This window comes from Ogataea parapolymorpha, chromosome I (genome assembly GCF_000187245.1).
Source record: "Ogataea parapolymorpha DL-1 chromosome I, whole genome shotgun sequence".
In the NCBI taxonomy this organism is placed as follows: domain Eukaryota; kingdom Fungi; phylum Ascomycota; class Pichiomycetes; order Pichiales; family Pichiaceae; genus Ogataea; species Ogataea parapolymorpha.
The window spans coordinates 691,264-709,419 of NC_027866.1; the positions used below are offsets into that span (position 1 = coordinate 691,264).

At 50.5% G+C, this 18,156-nt stretch overlaps 11 protein-coding genes across 11 annotated transcripts; 6 read left to right on the forward strand and 5 right to left on the reverse strand.

The window, feature by feature from the left end:
* Window positions 1-15: 15 nt before the first annotated feature.
* On the forward strand, window positions 16-627 carry HPODL_02229 (uncharacterized protein; the record flags this gene model as incomplete). Its single annotated transcript, XM_014081851.1, has 1 exon — window positions 16-627. One exon carries the CDS (start codon window positions 16-18, stop codon window positions 625-627), a length of 612 nt encoding a protein of 203 aa, XP_013937326.1.
* Window positions 628-633: 6 nt separating this feature from the next.
* Window positions 634-971, reverse strand: HPODL_02230 (uncharacterized protein; the record flags this gene model as incomplete). Its single annotated transcript, XM_014081852.1, has 2 exons — window positions 634-907; window positions 940-971. The coding sequence occupies 2 exons, from the start codon at window positions 969-971 to the stop codon at window positions 634-636; spliced, it is 306 nt and encodes a 101-aa protein (XP_013937327.1).
* Window positions 972-1,074: 103 nt separating this feature from the next.
* On the forward strand, window positions 1,075-2,805 carry HPODL_02231 (2-isopropylmalate synthase; the record flags this gene model as incomplete). The annotated part of the gene is made up of 1 exon (XM_014081853.1): window positions 1,075-2,805. The coding sequence occupies one exon, from the start codon at window positions 1,075-1,077 to the stop codon at window positions 2,803-2,805; it is 1,731 nt and encodes a 576-aa protein (XP_013937328.1).
* A 62-nt stretch (window positions 2,806-2,867) lies between these two features.
* HPODL_02232 (uncharacterized protein) lies at window positions 2,868-3,470 on the forward strand (the record flags this gene model as incomplete). Its single annotated transcript, XM_014081854.1, has 1 exon — window positions 2,868-3,470. One exon carries the CDS (start codon window positions 2,868-2,870, stop codon window positions 3,468-3,470), a length of 603 nt encoding a protein of 200 aa, XP_013937329.1.
* A 64-nt stretch (window positions 3,471-3,534) lies between these two features.
* On the forward strand, window positions 3,535-5,934 carry HPODL_02233 (uncharacterized protein; the record flags this gene model as incomplete). Its single annotated transcript, XM_014081855.1, has 1 exon — window positions 3,535-5,934. One exon carries the CDS (start codon window positions 3,535-3,537, stop codon window positions 5,932-5,934), a length of 2,400 nt encoding a protein of 799 aa, XP_013937330.1.
* Window positions 5,935-6,219: 285 nt separating this feature from the next.
* Window positions 6,220-7,869, forward strand: HPODL_02234 (Kinesin-related motor protein involved in mitotic spindle positioning; the record flags this gene model as incomplete). The annotated part of the gene is made up of 1 exon (XM_014081856.1): window positions 6,220-7,869. The coding sequence occupies one exon, from the start codon at window positions 6,220-6,222 to the stop codon at window positions 7,867-7,869; it is 1,650 nt and encodes a 549-aa protein (XP_013937331.1).
* Window positions 7,870-7,960: 91 nt separating this feature from the next.
* HPODL_02235 (Calcium-transporting ATPase 1) lies at window positions 7,961-10,717 on the forward strand (the record flags this gene model as incomplete). The annotated part of the gene is made up of 1 exon (XM_014081857.1): window positions 7,961-10,717. One exon carries the CDS (start codon window positions 7,961-7,963, stop codon window positions 10,715-10,717), a length of 2,757 nt encoding a protein of 918 aa, XP_013937332.1.
* Window positions 10,718-10,749: 32 nt separating this feature from the next.
* On the reverse strand, window positions 10,750-12,978 carry HPODL_02236 (ATP-dependent RNA helicase DBP4; the record flags this gene model as incomplete). Its single annotated transcript, XM_014081858.1, has 1 exon — window positions 10,750-12,978. One exon carries the CDS (start codon window positions 12,976-12,978, stop codon window positions 10,750-10,752), a length of 2,229 nt encoding a protein of 742 aa, XP_013937333.1.
* Window positions 12,979-13,072: 94 nt separating this feature from the next.
* On the reverse strand, window positions 13,073-16,867 carry HPODL_02237 (uncharacterized protein; the record flags this gene model as incomplete). Its single annotated transcript, XM_014081859.1, has 1 exon — window positions 13,073-16,867. One exon carries the CDS (start codon window positions 16,865-16,867, stop codon window positions 13,073-13,075), a length of 3,795 nt encoding a protein of 1,264 aa, XP_013937334.1.
* Window positions 16,868-16,987: 120 nt separating this feature from the next.
* On the reverse strand, window positions 16,988-17,428 carry HPODL_02238 (mitochondrial 54S ribosomal protein; the record flags this gene model as incomplete). Its single annotated transcript, XM_014081860.1, has 1 exon — window positions 16,988-17,428. One exon carries the CDS (start codon window positions 17,426-17,428, stop codon window positions 16,988-16,990), a length of 441 nt encoding a protein of 146 aa, XP_013937335.1.
* Window positions 17,429-17,480: 52 nt separating this feature from the next.
* On the reverse strand, window positions 17,481-18,116 carry HPODL_02239 (3-hydroxyacyl-CoA dehydratase; the record flags this gene model as incomplete). The annotated part of the gene is made up of 1 exon (XM_014081861.1): window positions 17,481-18,116. One exon carries the CDS (start codon window positions 18,114-18,116, stop codon window positions 17,481-17,483), a length of 636 nt encoding a protein of 211 aa, XP_013937336.1.
* Between the last annotated feature and the right edge of the window lie 40 nt (window positions 18,117-18,156).

An 18,156-nucleotide genomic window follows, 5' to 3' on the forward strand; every position in this document is an offset into this window, starting at 1 on the left:
GTCGATCTTTGTGCCATGTCCTTCGAACACGCCATGAGCGTCCTCAATTTGGACGTCGTGCCGTCCACCGAGCCCGACGCGCTCGCCAGCATGGACCTTGCCCAGCTCGCCAGTCTGCGTTCCCGTATTGAGGCCCAGATCGACACCCTCCATGCCCGTCTATATGCCCAGAACGCAGACATGGACACCCCACTGGTCTCCGACGACGGCTTCCCCCGCTCAGACATCGACGTCGTGCAGATCCGGCTCCTCCGCACGCAGATCATCCGCCTCCGCAACGACTGGCGTCTCGTTTCCGACGCCCTCCAGCCCAAATTGGCCCAGTCGTTCAGCCGTGCGACCACGGTCTCCCGGCCATCCAGCATCCCGTTCGCGTCGGTCGCATTTGTCGCACAGGACAGCCCGGCACATACGGCCGGCCTGCGCCCTGGCGACCTGCTGCTATCATTTGGAAGAATTAACGCTACTAATCACAATAATCTAAAGGCATTAGTCGGGGCCGTCGCAGAAAACGTCCCTGTCGAAGTCGTTGTGCTCAGAAACAATACCCCCACGCAACTTACACTGGTGCCCGCCAAATGGGCCGGCCAGGGCCTGCTGGGATGCAAGTTGGACGTGGTTTCGTGAGCTCATTCACCCCCCGTGCAACGTACTGGTGAATGCAATCACGTCCCCGTCCTGAAGCACATACTCGTCTTCGCCCTCCAGCTCCCAGTCTGTGTCGTTGATCAGCACCAAAATGCCCGGCCGGATCGTGCCGTCCTCCACAAACACATCGAAATCTTTCTTATCCACCAACAGTGTCTCGGTGATATGGTACATCAGGTCCTTGACGGTGGGAGGCTCCTGTGCAGCCACCGTGCACTCGCTCTTGCGAACTCCCCCGAAAATGACGTCGAGCCCGCCCCTGGAGTTAGAACGCCTCCGCTTGCTACTTACAGGAACTCGCACTTGACCGTGACAGAGTGCATCTAAGTCTGAAAGAAATTTTACTAGTGCACGGATGTTTCCCCCACACAACACAAAAGCGTCATACTGAACAAAAATATTTCATTCTTGACTCATCTCTTTGCTATGCTTCCCAATCCTTCTGAAAAGTACAAGAAGTTTGTGCCTTTGAAGCTCCCCAATAGACAATGGCCAGATAGAACGTTCGAGAAACCTCCGCGCTGGCTGTCCACCGACCTCAGAGATGGAAATCAGTCTCTTCCTGATCCGATGTCTGTTGAGGAGAAAAAGATCTATTTCCAGAAACTGCTTGACATCGGATTCAAAGAGATCGAGGTCGCCTTCCCGTCAGCCTCGCAGATCGATTTCGATTTCACCAGATATTGTGTTGAAAATGCCCCAGAGGACGTCTCTATCCAGGTTCTTTCTCCGTGCCGTCCAGAGCTGATCAAACGCACTGTCGAGTCGCTTTCTGGAGCTAAAAAAGCCATTGTCCACTTGTACTTGGCCACCTCTGACTGCTTCCGTGATGTTGTGTTTGGCTTGTCGAAAGAAGAGACGTTGAAGCTTGCTACGGAATGCACTAAGTTGGTGAGAAGTCTCACTAAGGACGATCCGAAGCAAAAAGACACCGTCTGGTCGTACGAGTTCTCGCCAGAGACGTTTAGTGACAGCGACCCGGACTATGTTTTGGAGGTCTGCGAGAGTGTTAAGGCTGCTTGGGGCCCAAGTAAGGAAAATCCTATCATTTTCAACCTCCCTGCCACCGTCGAGATGTCGACGCCAAACGTGTATGCTGACCAGATTGAGTACTTTTGCACGCACATATCCAACAGAGATACCGTTTGTGTGTCTCTCCACCCACATAACGACCGTGGGTGTGCCGTTGGTGCGGCAGAGCTTGCGCAGCTTGCTGGTGCCGACAGAGTCGAGGGGTGTCTTTTTGGAAACGGAGAGCGGACTGGCAATGTCGACTTGGTCACTCTGGCTCTGAATCTGTACACACAGGGGATCCATCCGAACCTGGACTTTTCAGACATGAAATCTGTGATTGATGTGGTGGAAAAATGCAACAAAATCCCTGTGCATGCTCGTGCCCCTTACGGCGGACAGTTGGTGGTCTGTGCCTTTTCCGGCTCTCACCAGGATGCTATCAAGAAAGGTTTCGAGAGAAGAAAAGACAAGAAGGGCATCTGGCAGATTCCGTATCTTCCGTTGGATCCACAAGATATCGGCAGAACCTACGAGGCCATCATCCGTGTCAATTCGCAATCTGGAAAGGGCGGTGCCTCGTGGATCATTTTGCGCAACATGGAGCTCGATCTTCCTCGTGGCCTGCAAATAAGTTTCTCGAAAGTGGTCCAGGATGCCACCGAGAAGAAGGGAAGAGAGCTCAAGGCAAACGAGATCATGGATCTGTTCAAGAACGAGTATCTGCTCTACAACTACGAGGACGGCGAAAATCTCAAGCCGGCGGGCAACTTGTTCAAATTGGACAACTACTATCTCGGTAATAAGGACAAGAAAACCAGACAGTTGGTGGTCGACATGTCGAATTACGACGGAACTATTTCGTACAAAGTTCTGGGAGAGGGTAACGGACCTATCTCTGCGTTTGTGAACGGTTTGAACACACAATTCAAGTCGAAGTTCGAGGTGATTAACTACCACGAGCATTCTCTGGGTTCTGACTCCAACTCCAAGGCAGCAGCCTACATCAACTGTAAGGTTGACGACAAGCACCTCATTTGGGGTGTTGGTATCAACGAGGATGTCAGCACTGCCAGTTTCAACTCTCTGTTGAGTGTCATCAACCAAGCCATCCGCAAAGGTGTGATCAAGGAGATGAACGTGTGAAATAAATATTTATTTCTTATTTAAATATGTAGGTTTTTTATTTTATTTATTTATTTCCCCTAATGGAGACGTATGATGATTTGGATAGGGACGAGCTTTTGCAACGTCTTGTGGCGCTCGAAAAAGAATTTAATGCGTATATAGGCGAGTCAAAGGAGCTAGAGGAGTTTCTGGAAGGCGAGGTTGAGCGGTTGACCAAGCAGGCCCAGACATTGGAGGACGCCAACAAGAGGCTACAAGACCAGCTGGACGCAGCCAACGGCCAAAATATCGAGCTCACGCGGCAGATAGGGGTTTTGGACGATGAGAAGAGAGCAAATGCCAGCCAACTTAACGAGAAAGTGCGAGCTCTGGAGAAAAGACTCATAGACACAGAGGTTCTCAACGACGGCCTGGAGTCGAAGTTGCGCATTCTGGAGTCTTCCAGAGACGACGAAGACGCACGGCTGGGCGAACTAATGGAGCGTATAGCGCTCTTGGATAGCGACAATCTTGATAAGGACCAGCTGATAGGCCAGCTACAGCTTCAGATACAGGCACTTCAAAGAGAGAATAAGAGTCTTGCGCAGCAGTGTGACAAGTACGAGAAATTCAGCAAACTAATGACAATTAATAGAACGGAATTGAAGGTAGCCAAGTTCCAGACTCCTCCAATTAACGAATGAATTCGCATGGCACGGCCACGATGGGTAGAATAAATAATACGAAAAAAATTCTATAATTTCCTGTATGGCAGATTTTAATCAGCGACGGACAAAACTGTACAATTCGCGGCTTATTCGTGCAGAGGTCGCTGATCCGGCGTTTACAGCAGCACAGGATCCTGTCACCGGGGTCAGTGCGAAACTGGACGTGGAAAAGTTTGTCCAGTCTAGAGAATTCGAGATCAAAGAGTTTGAGCTTTCCAAGCTCAGATCGCGGTACTCCTCTGCAACAAGGGTGTTCCAAAGCTTACCAAGGTCCATGCGCAGACGGACTGCAAGCCACAATGTGCGGAGAGTGCCCAAACGCTTGAGGACGCGCGCGTTGCGGGAGATGGGTCTCTCAATGAAGGAGCCCGACGGGAACGAAACCAAGGGCGTGGACAGACAGGGCAGGCCGTCAAAGGCCAAACATTCGCGCGGAAGGGAGCTGTACCGGCTGCGGCGGCAGGAAAAGCTTCTGCGCTATGCCGCACGGCTCAAACTCTCCGGACACCTGGTGGATGGAGAGCGTGTTAATGTGCGCAACGTCAAGATGAGAGCCAAGTTGAAAGCGCTGCGCGAAAGAATACAGGAGCTCTCACAAAGCGCAGAGACGCCTCTAAACAATGTCTGTGGATCTGTGGACTGGACAGGAATCAATGAGCGGGCCACTATTGGCAAAGTGTCTACCATCAGGTACATTTCTCGGCAACGGGATTTCAAGTGGCTTCCGACCCACGTTTGGCATGCGAAAAGAGCACATATGGTGAAACGATGGGGCTGGAACATTGCATATGAGCCTACCATGAAGTGTTTCCGCCAAACCAGCCGTCAAAGCAGGATCAAGGGCTGCATTGGTTTCGACACTTCTTTTTATACAACGATTGTCTTGAAAGGAGACGGATTGGGCAAGGTTGTGGAAATTCTGACGAATGGAAAAGCTTTAGGAAAAAAGTACGTTCAAAACGGCCGGATATGGGAGGGATTCGTCCAGCTTGACGATGAGCTTCTATGCCATTCCATGGTCTGGTGGATAAAAAATGGAAAAGAGTGCGTGCTAAGAATACACCCATCAGTTTATGATCGTATAATGGACTACCTTCTCTCCAAAAGAGACGAAATTGAAATTCAGGACAGCAGATACTCTATCGGCTCAATCACGGTCACCGGACCACAGGCCCTGTGCTCGTTGGCCTCCATCATCCATCCTTCCAGCGAAGCGGTAGCCAGCCAGCTATTTCGTCAGCTATCCACGCTGAACAGCTCAGCTATTCCTCTAGGAACCACATTCAGTTTCTTTGCTGATGATCCTCGTCTGTGGCCAAGACCAACCAAGCCCCACACCAAACCATCAGACCCGTTGGAAACCATCATCCAGGTCCAGAGCGGAGCCGGTGTAGAGGTGTGTGCAGTCGAGGCGCTTTTCTCTGTAGAGGGCAGAGTTGCATCTTACGCAGGCCAGCCGTCCCTGAAACAGCTGGGCCGGCGAAGAACGCCGGATCTGGTAGGCCGGCCGATCCCGAAGGCCGACTCTGATCCGAGTATCCCTATTGTGCTTGTGAAGTTGCAGTGCGGGTTTGTTTTGCTGACCCCATGGCATTGGGTGCTACCGTTCTGGCACCAGCTGGCACACACGCCCCATTTTGCACTTGGCGGGCTGAAACAGCTAGCTCAGCTGGAGTTTGAGAAGGGAGAGCTTAGTTTTGCCGATTGCGCGTTCACGAGGGCAGGTTTCGTCGAGGGCCTGGCCAAAATGGAAGAGCTGGAAGCACGCTGGGCCAAGCGGCCCAAGAGCAAACGAGTCAACTACGACAAGCTGGACGAGCCTGGATCGCCGTTTGGCTGTGACTGGCGCTACTTGCAGCTATTGCGGCAGAAATTGAAACAAGTGCCGCGAGTCGAGGACTATTCAGGCACAGAATTCACGATCACACAGGAGAGAGTAATAAAGAACAAACAGGATGTTTTCGAGGCTATTGAGGACCAGAAAGAAAAAGATAGGCTGATTAACGCGCTGGGGAAGCCAGTTTTCACACAGCTGCCCATCAAGCTGGTTGGCTTGACGCAGCAGCCCGACACCCCGTCGTCCCGTCTGTCAGTGGTAGCAGTCAAGTTTCGCATGGTCAATAGGGGCCATCCTGCCGATAATGCGCGGATCTATGCCATTCCAGAGGAGAGTTATTTGCGTTGGCTAGAGGAAGCTGGCAAAAAGACAATATTAGGCAAGACAATGCCATTTGGTCCCGAATGTCCAGGCAAAGAGTACCTAATTGGCTACGCCACAAGCGCTACATTTAATTTGGCAGCTGGCAAAGGCACAGGAGTGGGACTTATAGACGCCGAAGTCGCTTACGACCTTCACACCAAGAACAGACACACATTTATCGTCCGCAACGTGGCCAGCACCGCTTGCTACCTTGCAGAATGGACTCTTGTGGCTGTGTAAAAAAATTAATATCAATAACAGCCAAAATAGGAATATTTTTGTTTACAAACTTAAATCTGAACTTTTAGAGCCATGTCTTTTCGTCCTCCACGTATGGCCAACATGCCTACCAGGGCACAAACCCCTACACGGAGCCGATCGTCGCTGGGATCTGTGGGATCTGCAACGCCAGTTCCCTCGTCGGTCTCAAGGACACGAGCAGCAGCCTCTTCGACCGTGCGGCGTCCCATGACTCCCCGTGTCTCGCTGGCTAGTCCAGGGTCCGGACTGCGCTCCAGATCCTCAATGTCAAACTTGAGCACTCCAATAAGAGCTAGCAGCTCGCTTGGATCGACCGGTTCACAGACCTACCAGGGAACTATCAAGGTTTCTGTGAGACCCCGTCCTTTGAGCGAAACAGCAAGCTCAACTGGAAGCTGGAACATCAACAAACAGGGCAACATGATAGCCAACGTTGAAGCCGGAGAATTCCAGTACGACAACGTGTTTCTGCCGGACGCAGACAACAGCGAGGTCTATAGAGACGTTGTGGAGCCTGTGCTTGAGAAATGTCTCCAAGGTTACAACGGGACAGTTTTCGCGTATGGTATGACGGGATCGGGAAAAACGCACTCCATGCAGGGCTCAGAGTCAGAAAACGGGCTCATTCAGCTCTGTGCCACAGAGCTGTTTCGCAAACTTAACGCGGAGTTCAATGCGTTCAAAGTCGGCTGTTCCTACCTGGAGATTTACAATGAGAAACTAATAGATTTGTTAAATTTCGACGGCCCAGCAGCGGAGGACCTCAGAATACGGGACGACCCGACTTTTGGGGTGCGTGTGGTGGGACTGAGTGAGCACTGGGTTGCCAGCGAGAAAGAGCTGATCGAAGTGTTTGAGCGCGGAGACTCGGTGAGGAAAACAAGCTGCACAGATTTTAATGACAGGTCGTCGCGGTCGCACGCCGTTCTGCTGATGCGTGTCGAGATGAAACAGGACAGCAGCACGCGGCATTCCACTTTGTGTCTGTGCGATCTTGCCGGTTCAGAGAAGGCATCGTCTCAGACCGAACGTCGCAAGGAGGGAGCGTTCATCAACAAGTCATTGCTCGCGCTGAGCACAGTGATTCAGAAGCTGTCGCAGGGCTCCTTCAACCATATTCCATACAGGGATTCCAAATTGACAAGACTATTGCAGCCGTCATTGAGCGGCGAGTCCATTGTCTCCATCCTGTGCACGATCCATCTTTCAAGCAGCACATTAACAGAGACAATCAACACACTGCGTTTTGCAGCGCGCGCAAAAAATATTCTAATGAACGTGAGAAAGAATGAGCAGCAGGACACAGAGAAAGACCGATACGAGCAGCTGGTCCGCGAAAACGAGCGACAGAAACAAGAGATCGAGGACCTCAAGCGCGAGCAAGTGGGAAAACGGCTTTGGAGCGGCTCGGACGATGAGTCTGTGGCCCAGTTGACCGCAGAAAATCGAATATTAAATGAGAGACTGGAGCACCTGAAGCGGCTGCATGATACAGAAAGCATCCAGTCGGCCATGGAATGTCAGGAAAATTTGCAGCAGCTGCTACAATTCGACGTCTCGGACCCCAAGTTCTCCGAGATCGTGGCCAGTCTCGAGAGACAATACAAGATGCAGATCTGCCAGATCGAGGAGATGAAGTCATACATTTCGCACCTGGAAAACCAGCTAAGGCGGCAGATGAGCGGTTCGAAGTCTGGCACCAGCGTTGTGGGCAGCACTAGCGACAAGGACGAAGAGATTGCGGATCTCAAACGGCAGCTCAAGAGCAAGGATTCCATAATCAGCGCGTTGCGGCAGTCTACAAGGGTGCGCGAGACCATCAACGGCGGAGTCGAGCGACGCGAAAAGCTGTTCCTACGGCCGATCGAAAATACCGTTGCGGTGCAAAAAGAGCATCTCAAAGGACAGCACTAACTAAATACTTTTCATGTATTTTTCAGCCTCGGGCTTTTTCCTCCATAAGTAAAATCGGCACGAAAAATTATTTATCTGTTTAGGTTCTTCTATGGCTTCGGATAATCCCTACGCCAGCAAACTGACCGATTCTACTACGGACATCGAGCTGTCCCGGATGGACCAGTTCGAGGACGGCCTATCCACCAGATACGCCGGCAAGACCGTGGAGGAAACCGTTCAAGAACTAGACACAGATGCGAGCAAGGGACTGTGCAATCAGAACGATATTGTGTACAGGCGATCTGTTCATGGAGTCAATGAGATGGTTAATGAGGAGGAGGAGTCTCTGTTTATTAAATTCGTGTCGACGTTCTACGGCGATCCGATGATCTTGCTGTTGATCGGGTCTGCTGGCATCAGTTTTTACATGGGCAATCTGGACGACGCCATCAGTATCACGGCGGCTGTGTTGATTGTTGTGACTGTCGGATTTGTCCAGGAATACCGCTCGGAGAAGAGCTTGGAGGCCCTGAACAAGCTCGTTCCAGAATTGGCGCATCTAACGAGAAACGGCACCACAGAGACGGTGATGGCCTCAACGCTGGTTCCGGGCGACCTGGTGCATTTCCAGGTCGGCGACCGGATACCGGCCGACGTGAGGCTCACAGAGGCTGTCCACCTGACCATAGACGAAAGCAATCTCACCGGCGAAACGAACCCGATCTCCAAAAATCTGGACGTGGTCACCAAACCTATGCCTAGCATTGGAGAGAGAACCAACATTGCATTCATGGGAACGCTGGTCAGAGACGGCCACGGGTCGGGAATCGTCATTGCCACGAGCCACAAGACTGCTCTTGGCGGGGTGCACTCAATGCTATCTTCTATCGAGAAACCTAAGACGCCGCTGCAGAACGCTATGGGCAAGCTGGGTCAACAGCTTTCATTTTTCAGTTTTGCGGTGATTGGCATCATCGGCATCATTGGCGTGATCGAGGGCCGTTCGTGGCTCGACATGTTCCAGATCAGCGTCTGTTTGGCTGTTGCTGCCATTCCAGAAGGTTTGCCCATCATCGTTGCCGTGACTCTTGCGTTGGGTGTGCTCAGAATGGCCAAGCAACGTGCAATCGTCAAGAAATTACCTAGCGTCGAGACTCTGGGCTCGGTCAACGTCATCTGCTCGGACAAGACGGGAACGCTGACACAGAACCACATGACCATCAGCAAGGTCTGGACCGTCGACATGAAAAATTCGCATTTGAACCTAGAAAAAAAAGACGACGTGTCTGCTAGCCTGACCAAAGATGTGAAATACATGCTTGAGACAGGAAACCTGTGCAACAACGCCAAGTATTCGGTCGAGAAGGAAAAATACCTTGGAAACCCTACCGACATCGCCATTATCGAGTCTCTATCCAAGTTTGGCATGGAAGATCTGCGAAACACCAGAGTCCGCTCGAGTGAGTTGCCATTCAACTCTAGCCGCAAATACATGGCGATCTCGTCGCACTTTGGTGACAAGGCCAAGAGCGAGACGTTTGCAAAGGGTGCCATCGAAAAAATCGTGGGCATGTCCAAAATGTACTACGCCAAGGACGGCGAGATCAAACCGCTCACAGAGGAAGTGACAAAATTAATTTTCAAGATGGCTGACGAGCTGGCCAGCGACGGGCTGCGTGTGCTTGGATTTGCCAGAAACTCAAAGGCCTTCGACAAGGAGCCATCCGACCTTGTTTTCTGCGGCCTCATGGGAATGAACGACCCGCCCCGTCCACAGGTGAGCCAGTCGATTGCCTCGCTCATCAGAGGAGGCGTCCACGTGATCATGATCACGGGCGACAGCGAGGTCACGGCGACCAACATCGCGCGCAAGATCGGCATGCCACTGAGCGACCCGGAACGCAGCGTTCTTAATGGAGACAAAATCGACTCGATGTCTGAGGAGGACCTGGCTGACGCGATCCAGTCCGTGTCTGTGTTTGCCAGAACGACTCCAGAGCACAAGGTGTCTATTGTCCGTGCGTTGCAAATGCGTGGCGACATTGTGGCCATGACTGGAGATGGCGTGAACGACGCCCCTGCACTCAAGCTGGCCGATATTGGCATTGCCATGGGCAAGAACGGCACAGACGTTGCCAAGGAGGCCGCAGACATGGTTTTGACCGACGACGACTTCAGCACCATTTTGCACGCCATAAGAGAAGGAAAGGGCATTTTCAACAACATCCAGAACTTCCTCACATTCCAGCTGTCGACGTCTGTGGCTGCTCTTTCTCTGATTGCCGTTTCGACGCTTTTCAACCTGCCTAATCCCCTCAACGCCATGCAGATTCTATGGATCAACATTTTGATGGATGGCCCCCCTGCACAGTCGCTTGGTGTCGAGCCTGTGGATCAGGAGGTCATGAACAAGCCACCTAGACCAAGGTCCGAGAGGATCCTGACCGCTGCTGTGTTGAAGAGAGTCTTGGTCGCTGCTTTCTGCATCATCGTTGGAACCATGTACGTCTACGTCCGCGAAATGAAGGATTCTGTCACGAGACGCGACACCACGATGACATTCACGTGCTTTGTCCTCTTTGACATGTTCAACGCTCTCTCGTGCCGTTCGTACACAAAGTCTGTTTTCCAACTCGGCCTCAAGAACTCCATGTTCAACTACGCCGTTGGCGGCTCGCTGCTCGGCCAGCTGTGTGCTATCTACGTGCCGTTCTTCCAGTCGATTTTCCAGACCGAGTCGCTTAGCTTCGGCGACCTTGTGTACCTCGTGATGATCACCAGCTCTGTCTGGATCGTGGACGAGGTCCGCAAGTACCTCAGACGCAAAAATGCGGGTTACTCATACGGTTACTCGACGTCTGTCTAGATCTAGGAGATATATAGACCTATATATTCTATTTATTCTCCGTGAATCAGTTTCTCTGTCAATGCCTCCAGATCCTCCAAGGTCTCTGGCTGTTCGTATTCTATCACTTCCGGCTCCCTCTCTGTCTTTGGCTCGTGCTTCTCGAACCACTTTGGCTTCTTTGCCGGCCGTTCATCCTCACTATCGCTCGAAATCTCCAGATCTGCCTCCAAGTCGGGCTCACTCTCGCTGTAATCTTGCTCCAGCTCCATTTTCTCCAGCTCTTTTCTTCTGATTTTTTTCTCTCTCCGTTTTCTCTTCACTATATCCTTGTCCTCCACGTCGGCAGCCTCCATTGCCTTTTTCTCCTCGTTCACAAACTCCTCCTTCAACTTCTCGGCTGGACCTTCCTTATGGAACTCCTCCTCGTCCTCCAGCTCGTAGATCGGATGCGCTTTTCCCTCGTCGTCAAACACCAGCTTTGTGCCCGATCCACGAGCCTTGGCAGCCAGCTTCTTCGACAATGCCTTTTTCATGGCCCTTTTCGACGTGTTCGCCTCCAAAGTAGGCAGATCCTGCAGTTCGTGGTCCTTTCGTTTCACTGCCAAAAAGTCATCATCGTCCTCTGTTTGTGCATCCACGTTCAGTTTGAGATAGTGTTCCGAAAGAACACCCTGGTTCTGCCGCTCAAACATCTTGTCGTATTTCGTTCTTGTTTTCTTGGCTTCCACCTCACCGTTCTCGTCCGCTTTGGCCAGTAGGCTGAGCTGACGCGATGCGTTCTTTTTCTGCTTCTGTTTAGCCAGTTCCTCGTCCCCTGCAACCATCTTAATTTTCGGCGTCCCAGGCAATCCCAGAGACTTGGCAAACTCGTCCAGAGGAAGCTGCTTCACGTCAAACACCTCCTTGTCCTTCTGTATGTACACAGATTTGACATATGAAATAAAAGCCTTTTGGCCCAAATATTTCAGATCCGGACTTTTGAAGCAGAGAGATTGGATCTGGTCGCGGATACTTTTTTTCTTGGAATTGCGGATGTTGAGCTTCTTTGGAGCGATCTTCTTGCTTTCTAGCCTCTTCACGAAAGGTTCTTCCTCGCTGGGAGTCAGCATCAACAGGGACTTTCCGGCACGACCTGCCCTCGCCGACCGGCCAACACGATGTATGTATGTAGCCACGTCTTCGGGACAGTCCAGCTGGACCACCCAGTCGATGGCAGGAAAGTCGAGTCCACGCGCAACCACGTCCGTGGCAAACAGACAGCAATGGCGGCTTTCTGTGAACTTAAATGTGGTCTCCATTCTGGCCTTTTGCTTCTGCCGTCCATGCAGCTTCATGAGCGAAATTCCCGGTTGCAGCTTCCGGAAAGCCTCGTAGATGAAATGCACTTGTTTTGAAGACGAAACAAACACCAGAATTTTGCTATCAAGGTGCGACTTGATAAAACTCCATAGAATATCCAGCTTGTCTTGAAGCCGTATCACCACGTAGGATTGCTCTAGTGATTCGGGAGTGGAGCTCGTGTCGGAGCTTGCGTTCACGTATTCTGGGTTCACAAGAGAAAGTCGAGCCAAATCCTGCACTGACTTGGTCTGTGTAGCGGAAAATAGAAGGGACTGGCGTTCTGGTGGCAGATTGCTAATAATGTCGTCCAGCGTCTTCTTGAATCCAAGATCTAGAATTCTGTCGGCCTCGTCAAGAACCAAAATTTGTAAATTAGTAAGATTAAGCGTGGCAGACTGGTCCATGTGTTGCAATAGACGTCCAGGGGTACCTATCAAGATATTCATCTTGCCAATTCTTTCCTTCTCAAATTCATAATCTTTTCCTCCAATCACCAGTCCGGCTGAAAAACTGTGATGTTTTCCAATCTTCAGTAGCACCTCGTAAATCTGCATGGCAAGCTCTCTGGTTGGAGAAATAATTAATGCTCCCACTCCGTCGAACTCGTTCCAATTTTCGTGCACAAGCTTCTCGATCACTGGGATCAAAAAAGCAAGTGTTTTGCCCGACCCCGTCTTTGCAGCACCGAGTATATCATGTCCCTTCAAGGCAAGGGGAATCGAATCGCGCTGAATGTCAGTCATTGTGACATAACTGCTCTCCTTCACTCCTCGAAGGGTATTTTTAGTGAGCGGTAGATCATCAAACTTTGTGAACGATTTGGCCTGCTCAAGAGGCAACTCTTCGATCTGTTGCTTCAACTGCTCCAGCTCTTTAGCGGCAAGAGCGGCTAGCCTTTTCTGCTCCTCCCGTGTATGCTTCTTTTTGACCTTTGCCATGGGGACGATCTACGATTATTTTGTAATTTTTTGTAATTTTTTTGTAATTTTTTTGAATTTTTTTTTAAATTCTAGATATTTTTTGGCAAAATATTTACACCGCCTTGCTTTGCATCATCATATCAGCTTTCTTCTCTTCCTTGGTATCCTCGTGTTTCATTTTGCGCGCCAGCTCAGTCTCTGCAAAATCAAATGTTTCGTCTTTCTCACAGAACTCATGTTTGAGAAGTTCAGTGGCTGTAGGACGTTGTTCAGGGTCTGTCTCAAAACACCGGTCCAGAAAAGCAGAGCCTGTATCGCTCATCATCTTGCGTGTTTCTTCAGGAATCGGAGGGGCACTCTTGTTTCCGAGTTTAAAGATGGCACCTGCAATAGCGAAATCGGACCAGGGCCGCTGCCCCGCATACATTTCCAGCACCACACATCCCAGGGACCAGATATCCACCTTGGCACTGTAGCCTTTGTGCTGTGTGTTGTCTATGATCTCTGGGGCCATCCAGAAAATGGTTCCTTGGAAGGACATTGCTGACTCGTTGGTATAAATATCTTTGGCCTTCTTGCTGATACCGAAATCACTGATTTTGCAAATACCGTCCATTTCCAGTAACAAGTTATCTGCCTTCAGATCACGATGCAAAATCCCCTTCGAATGGATATATTGCAACCCCTGCAGCACCTGCTCAGTCAGGAACTTGATGAGGTCTTCCGAAAAACGGCCGTAGCGTCTGATCAGATGACCAACAGAGCCTCCAGAAACATATTCTAGGAACAAACTGTAGACGTTATCTTTCTTTTCGAAACCCAGATATTGCACAATATTCACATGGTCCAAGTCCTTGAGAGAATCCACCTCCGCACGGAACGTGTCCATGATCTCTTTGGTTTCTCTGCTGGACCTGAACTTGCTGGAAATGACTGTCTGTTTGACGGCTATCATCTCTCCTGTCGTGACATTCAATGCAAGATACACTTTTCCAAATGTTCCGACTCCAATCAGCTCACCCTTCACCCATGCAAACTCTTTGTATTGGCCCTTGTGGTTCTTCAGCTTGTTCACGTAGCTAGCACGGTTTCCGGGAGTAACCTCGACCACCTTCTGCCCCCACATCTTAGTGCTTGTACGTCTGAGTAGGCTGCCGGAGGGACGATGATTTCCGAGCTTTTTCTGGGCCTCTTTCTTTGCCTCCTGGGCGACAATACGGATGCTCTTCATACGGTGGATTTTTCCAGACGGCTCAGGCGCCTTGAGATAGCCAGAGTAGTCCGGTTTCGCAGCCACCTTTTCCTCTGCCACCGGCGAAATTGGCGGAGACACAACCTCGTCAATAATTAGCTTGTCAAGATCAGTGTTTGGGAAGTAAATTTCCAGATTGTCATACAGAACCTCAGGAGGAGGACGAATTTCCAGCAAGGAGTCGGTGGACGAAGAACTGATGTTGGTCGGCATTTTGAGGCTCTGGTTTGAGTTTTTGGACGGAGCCTTTGCAAATAGCCCGTCGTCTGAGTCCAGCGACGAGGTCTCGTCGCTCTCCTCAAGTTCTGGAGCATTTTCGAAACTGACCGTATTTTCTTTGAATGGGTCAAAGAGAGTTTTTTGTGTTCCACTGCGCTTTATAGTTTTTGCTCTGATAATAGTGTTTTTCTCGCCTTGTGTTTCTGGTAGCGGAGGAGGTGGTTTTCTGTATTTTGCGCTGGCCGGTGACGTGACAGAGCTTGGTGACGACTCCTGGACAGGCGGAGCAGGAGCTATGCGGCGAGCCACGAGACTGTCGCGACGAACAAATGGCGACTCGCGTTTCTTGTCGAAGTCGATCTCGCGTTTTTCAGGACGGATCACCCTAAAAGTGGCAGAGTCTGGGTTCGACGTGGTCGTGATGGAACGAGCCCTTGTGAGAGATGAGCTTGTCGACCGTTTCGGCTCGGCGAACGCCACTTTGTTGTTTTCTTGGTGCATGTACTCCTTAAAATTCACATAGTCGACACTACCGTTCTTAGTTGCCTCAAGCAGATACTGGGGAGTTTCGTTGATTCGGTCTAGCGAGTTGTCACTCGTCAACGAGTGCGAAGAGTATGCAGAGAGTGTGCTTGCGTATCGTTCAAGACCCTTCTGAGTGACCAGGATTTTCATGGTCTCGCCAAAAAACTTACGTTTCATAAGCTCGTCTATCGTCTCATCATCTAGCGGCTGTCCTGGATCACTGTTGAAACCTGTGAGTGCAAATTCTGCTTTGAAAAGAAACTTGATATTCAATGCGTCGGCAATCCTGCGTTTGAACTCGTCAACATGTGAGCAGTTCATCACGTCGACCCTCGTGAAAGTTACGTTGTCGCGGGATGCTAGAACAAACACATCGCGGTTGTTGCGCGGGACAGGTCTGAACTTGTGATCCAGAACAAATGAGCTTTTTGTAGGTGGAGCCAGTGTCGACGTCGAAGACGAGAACGATTCTTTTGAGTGTAAAGTGGACTTGGTGACCACTGGGATCGTGACTCCAATCGGTGATGGTTTTTTGCCCACAGGTCCGAGTTTCTCGAACTTTGGGTCGCTCGGCTTATTTTTCGAGACCGTGAAAGACTTTTCGTGTGTGATTTTGCGGTCTAGCGGTTTCTTGAAGGTACCGTTAGCAGAGGAAGGACTCACTGGAGAATCCTTCTTTGGAAAAGCGTACTCTGCTTTGGACTTGCCAAAAAACTTGTTGAAGATATTCTTCGGCGTGTTCGAGTCGGAAATAGAGCCCTTGGAGCCTGTTCTCTCGTGCTTCTTTTGAAACGACTCCACCGCTGGAGTGTTTAGCTGCTGAGCAGAAGGAGCAGGAGCAGGAGCAGGAGGCACGCCGGCGGGATTGTTGCCAAATACCGGCGAGAGGAAAGACGACTCGGATGAGCTGCTTTTCTGGTGTCGTTTGAAAAAAGCCTTGGAGTGGAACGACGGCGACGAGGGATATAACTGAGTGGTCGACGGCTCGATGGTCGACACTGGCCGCGGTCTTTGAGACTCGCCCTCGTCCCCTGAAAACATATCGTTGTTTTGTAGGTCGTCTGCAGCCAAAGTGGGAGCAGACACCACCGGCTGCAGTTTGTCTCCTATCGTCTGGTGGCCCTGCTCCTCCCTGCTTGGGGGATTAGAATCTTCCAGGGCAGAGTCGAATGAGGACCCGGAAACAAGCGAAATCGACGGACTTGGAACCTCCAGTTTCGACACCGAATTCTTGCCCAGGGTTTTTCGTAGTAGCTGGATAAAGCGAGTAGGCGTGGAATTTTCGTCTGCCACCAAGAACGGCACGTACTTCTTGAGCTCATTGTAGGACTGCAATTTGAGGAAATCCTGCTTGATCAGTCTTTCTGAAGTGAACAGAGAGATCCAGCTCTCGTTGAAACCGTTGCTGCCCAACCAGAAAACAACGTTCTCCAGAGTCCATTCTTCAGGATTATTCACGGACCAGGACACAGAGGACGTGTTGGAGTGAAATCCGCGCGAAATTCGCCTCGAAACACGTAGCGATGACTGCTCCGGATGTAACTTCTCGAATGTAAACTCGTTGTCATCAGGCTCCTCAGGCGCACTTAAAATGGTCGATAGCTTCTCATTGACATTCCCATATAAAGGAGAGTTTCCAGACGTGCTGTCCGTTCTGGGCACCTCCAGCGACTGTATGTCCTTCGAAACTTTGACGGGAATGTTGGCGGCGGCAACTCGACTCACAGAGGTATCGAGGGTCAGCGAGGAGGGCGTGCGACTCTGCGTCTTCGGAGGTTTACTGGGTATAGCAGTAGAATACGGGGAATCTTTGGATGACTTGATTTTGCTATTCAAGGCGCCCGAGTTTGTGATCTCGCTCGGAATCTGGTCGTACAGAAACCGTGGCAGCCTGTCCCCTTCGTTAGACATGGCGAACAAGTTTCGTCTGTGCCTAAAAGAAATCAAGATGGAAATATTTAGATATTTCCAGCGCGGTGTAAAGGTGTCGAAGGGGAGAGAAGATGTTGGTCGTCCATTAGTATATACAAGTTATATGTTCAGCTTGAGTTCCGACACGCGCAAAACGGTGTAGTCGTGTTTCACCTTGACGTGTCTCGTGTGTCTGTTTCTGCGTTTGGTGATTTCCTTCACGTACATCGGCTTTTTGGTCTTTTCCACCACAACGGCCTTGATGGTGAAAATGCTAGGGTCGATGGAGCCAGAAACGTTGTAAGTGTAGTTACGCGATCCGATAGTGGTCACATCGTGGAAGTTGAGCACGTCGCCTACCTCGGCGTTCTTTAGACGGAATGGAAGAATCATTTCGTCGCCTTTAGTCACAAGGTATGGTTTGTTGTGGACGCGCAACGACGCGTAGAGGTTCTGTTCGTATTTGAGCGGCGTGAGATCCGGCACGGTAGACTGAAACCGGCGCGAGATGCCGGCTGCGAATCCCGGTCTAGCCAAGTTATTCACCAGTCGGTTCAACATTGAGTAAAAAATTTTAGTGAAAAATATCCCAAATTATATATCACCAACTTATTTACTCCTTCTTTTCTGTCTTCGCTGCCTGTTTTTTGTTTTCCTTTCTTCTTTGCTTGAGCATATGTGTATACATCACGTACGATCCAGGAACGTACACAGCCAAACATGCAATGAGAAACCACTTGTACCACTCCCCAACTGCCAATGCTGCCTCGTCCAGGCTGTTGTAGATCATGGTACACTCACTGGAGATCCCAACCGGATACAGAATCAGAAAAGCGTTGTAACGCAGCCATTTCAGAATAGCAGGCGGGTTGCCCTCGCTCAGAATGTTAACAGCGTAGTAATAGTACCGGATAATCTCACTGATGGCCCACGCGGTGATCATGGTGATGTATGACCAATGGGCATTTGCGGGAGAGTCTGGAAGAATTGTGAAAATACCTATGACAAGCAGCAAACGGGAGGCCACCTGCATCACTGTAGTGACCAAAGGCGAACGCACATTGCCCACTGCAGAGTTGTAGATCTCCACCACAGCACAACATTGGATCAGCGTGTTCCACGTGGACGTTAAGTCGAAAACTTCGTAGCCAGAGTAGAGCGCTGCAACCAGCAGCGTGTTAACGAGCACAAAGGACCACAGTGCACCAGAAATAATATTATAATTGACTATCCAGGAAGGAGAAGACATATTCGGTTGTGTTGGGATTTAACTATTTTTTATGCTGGAA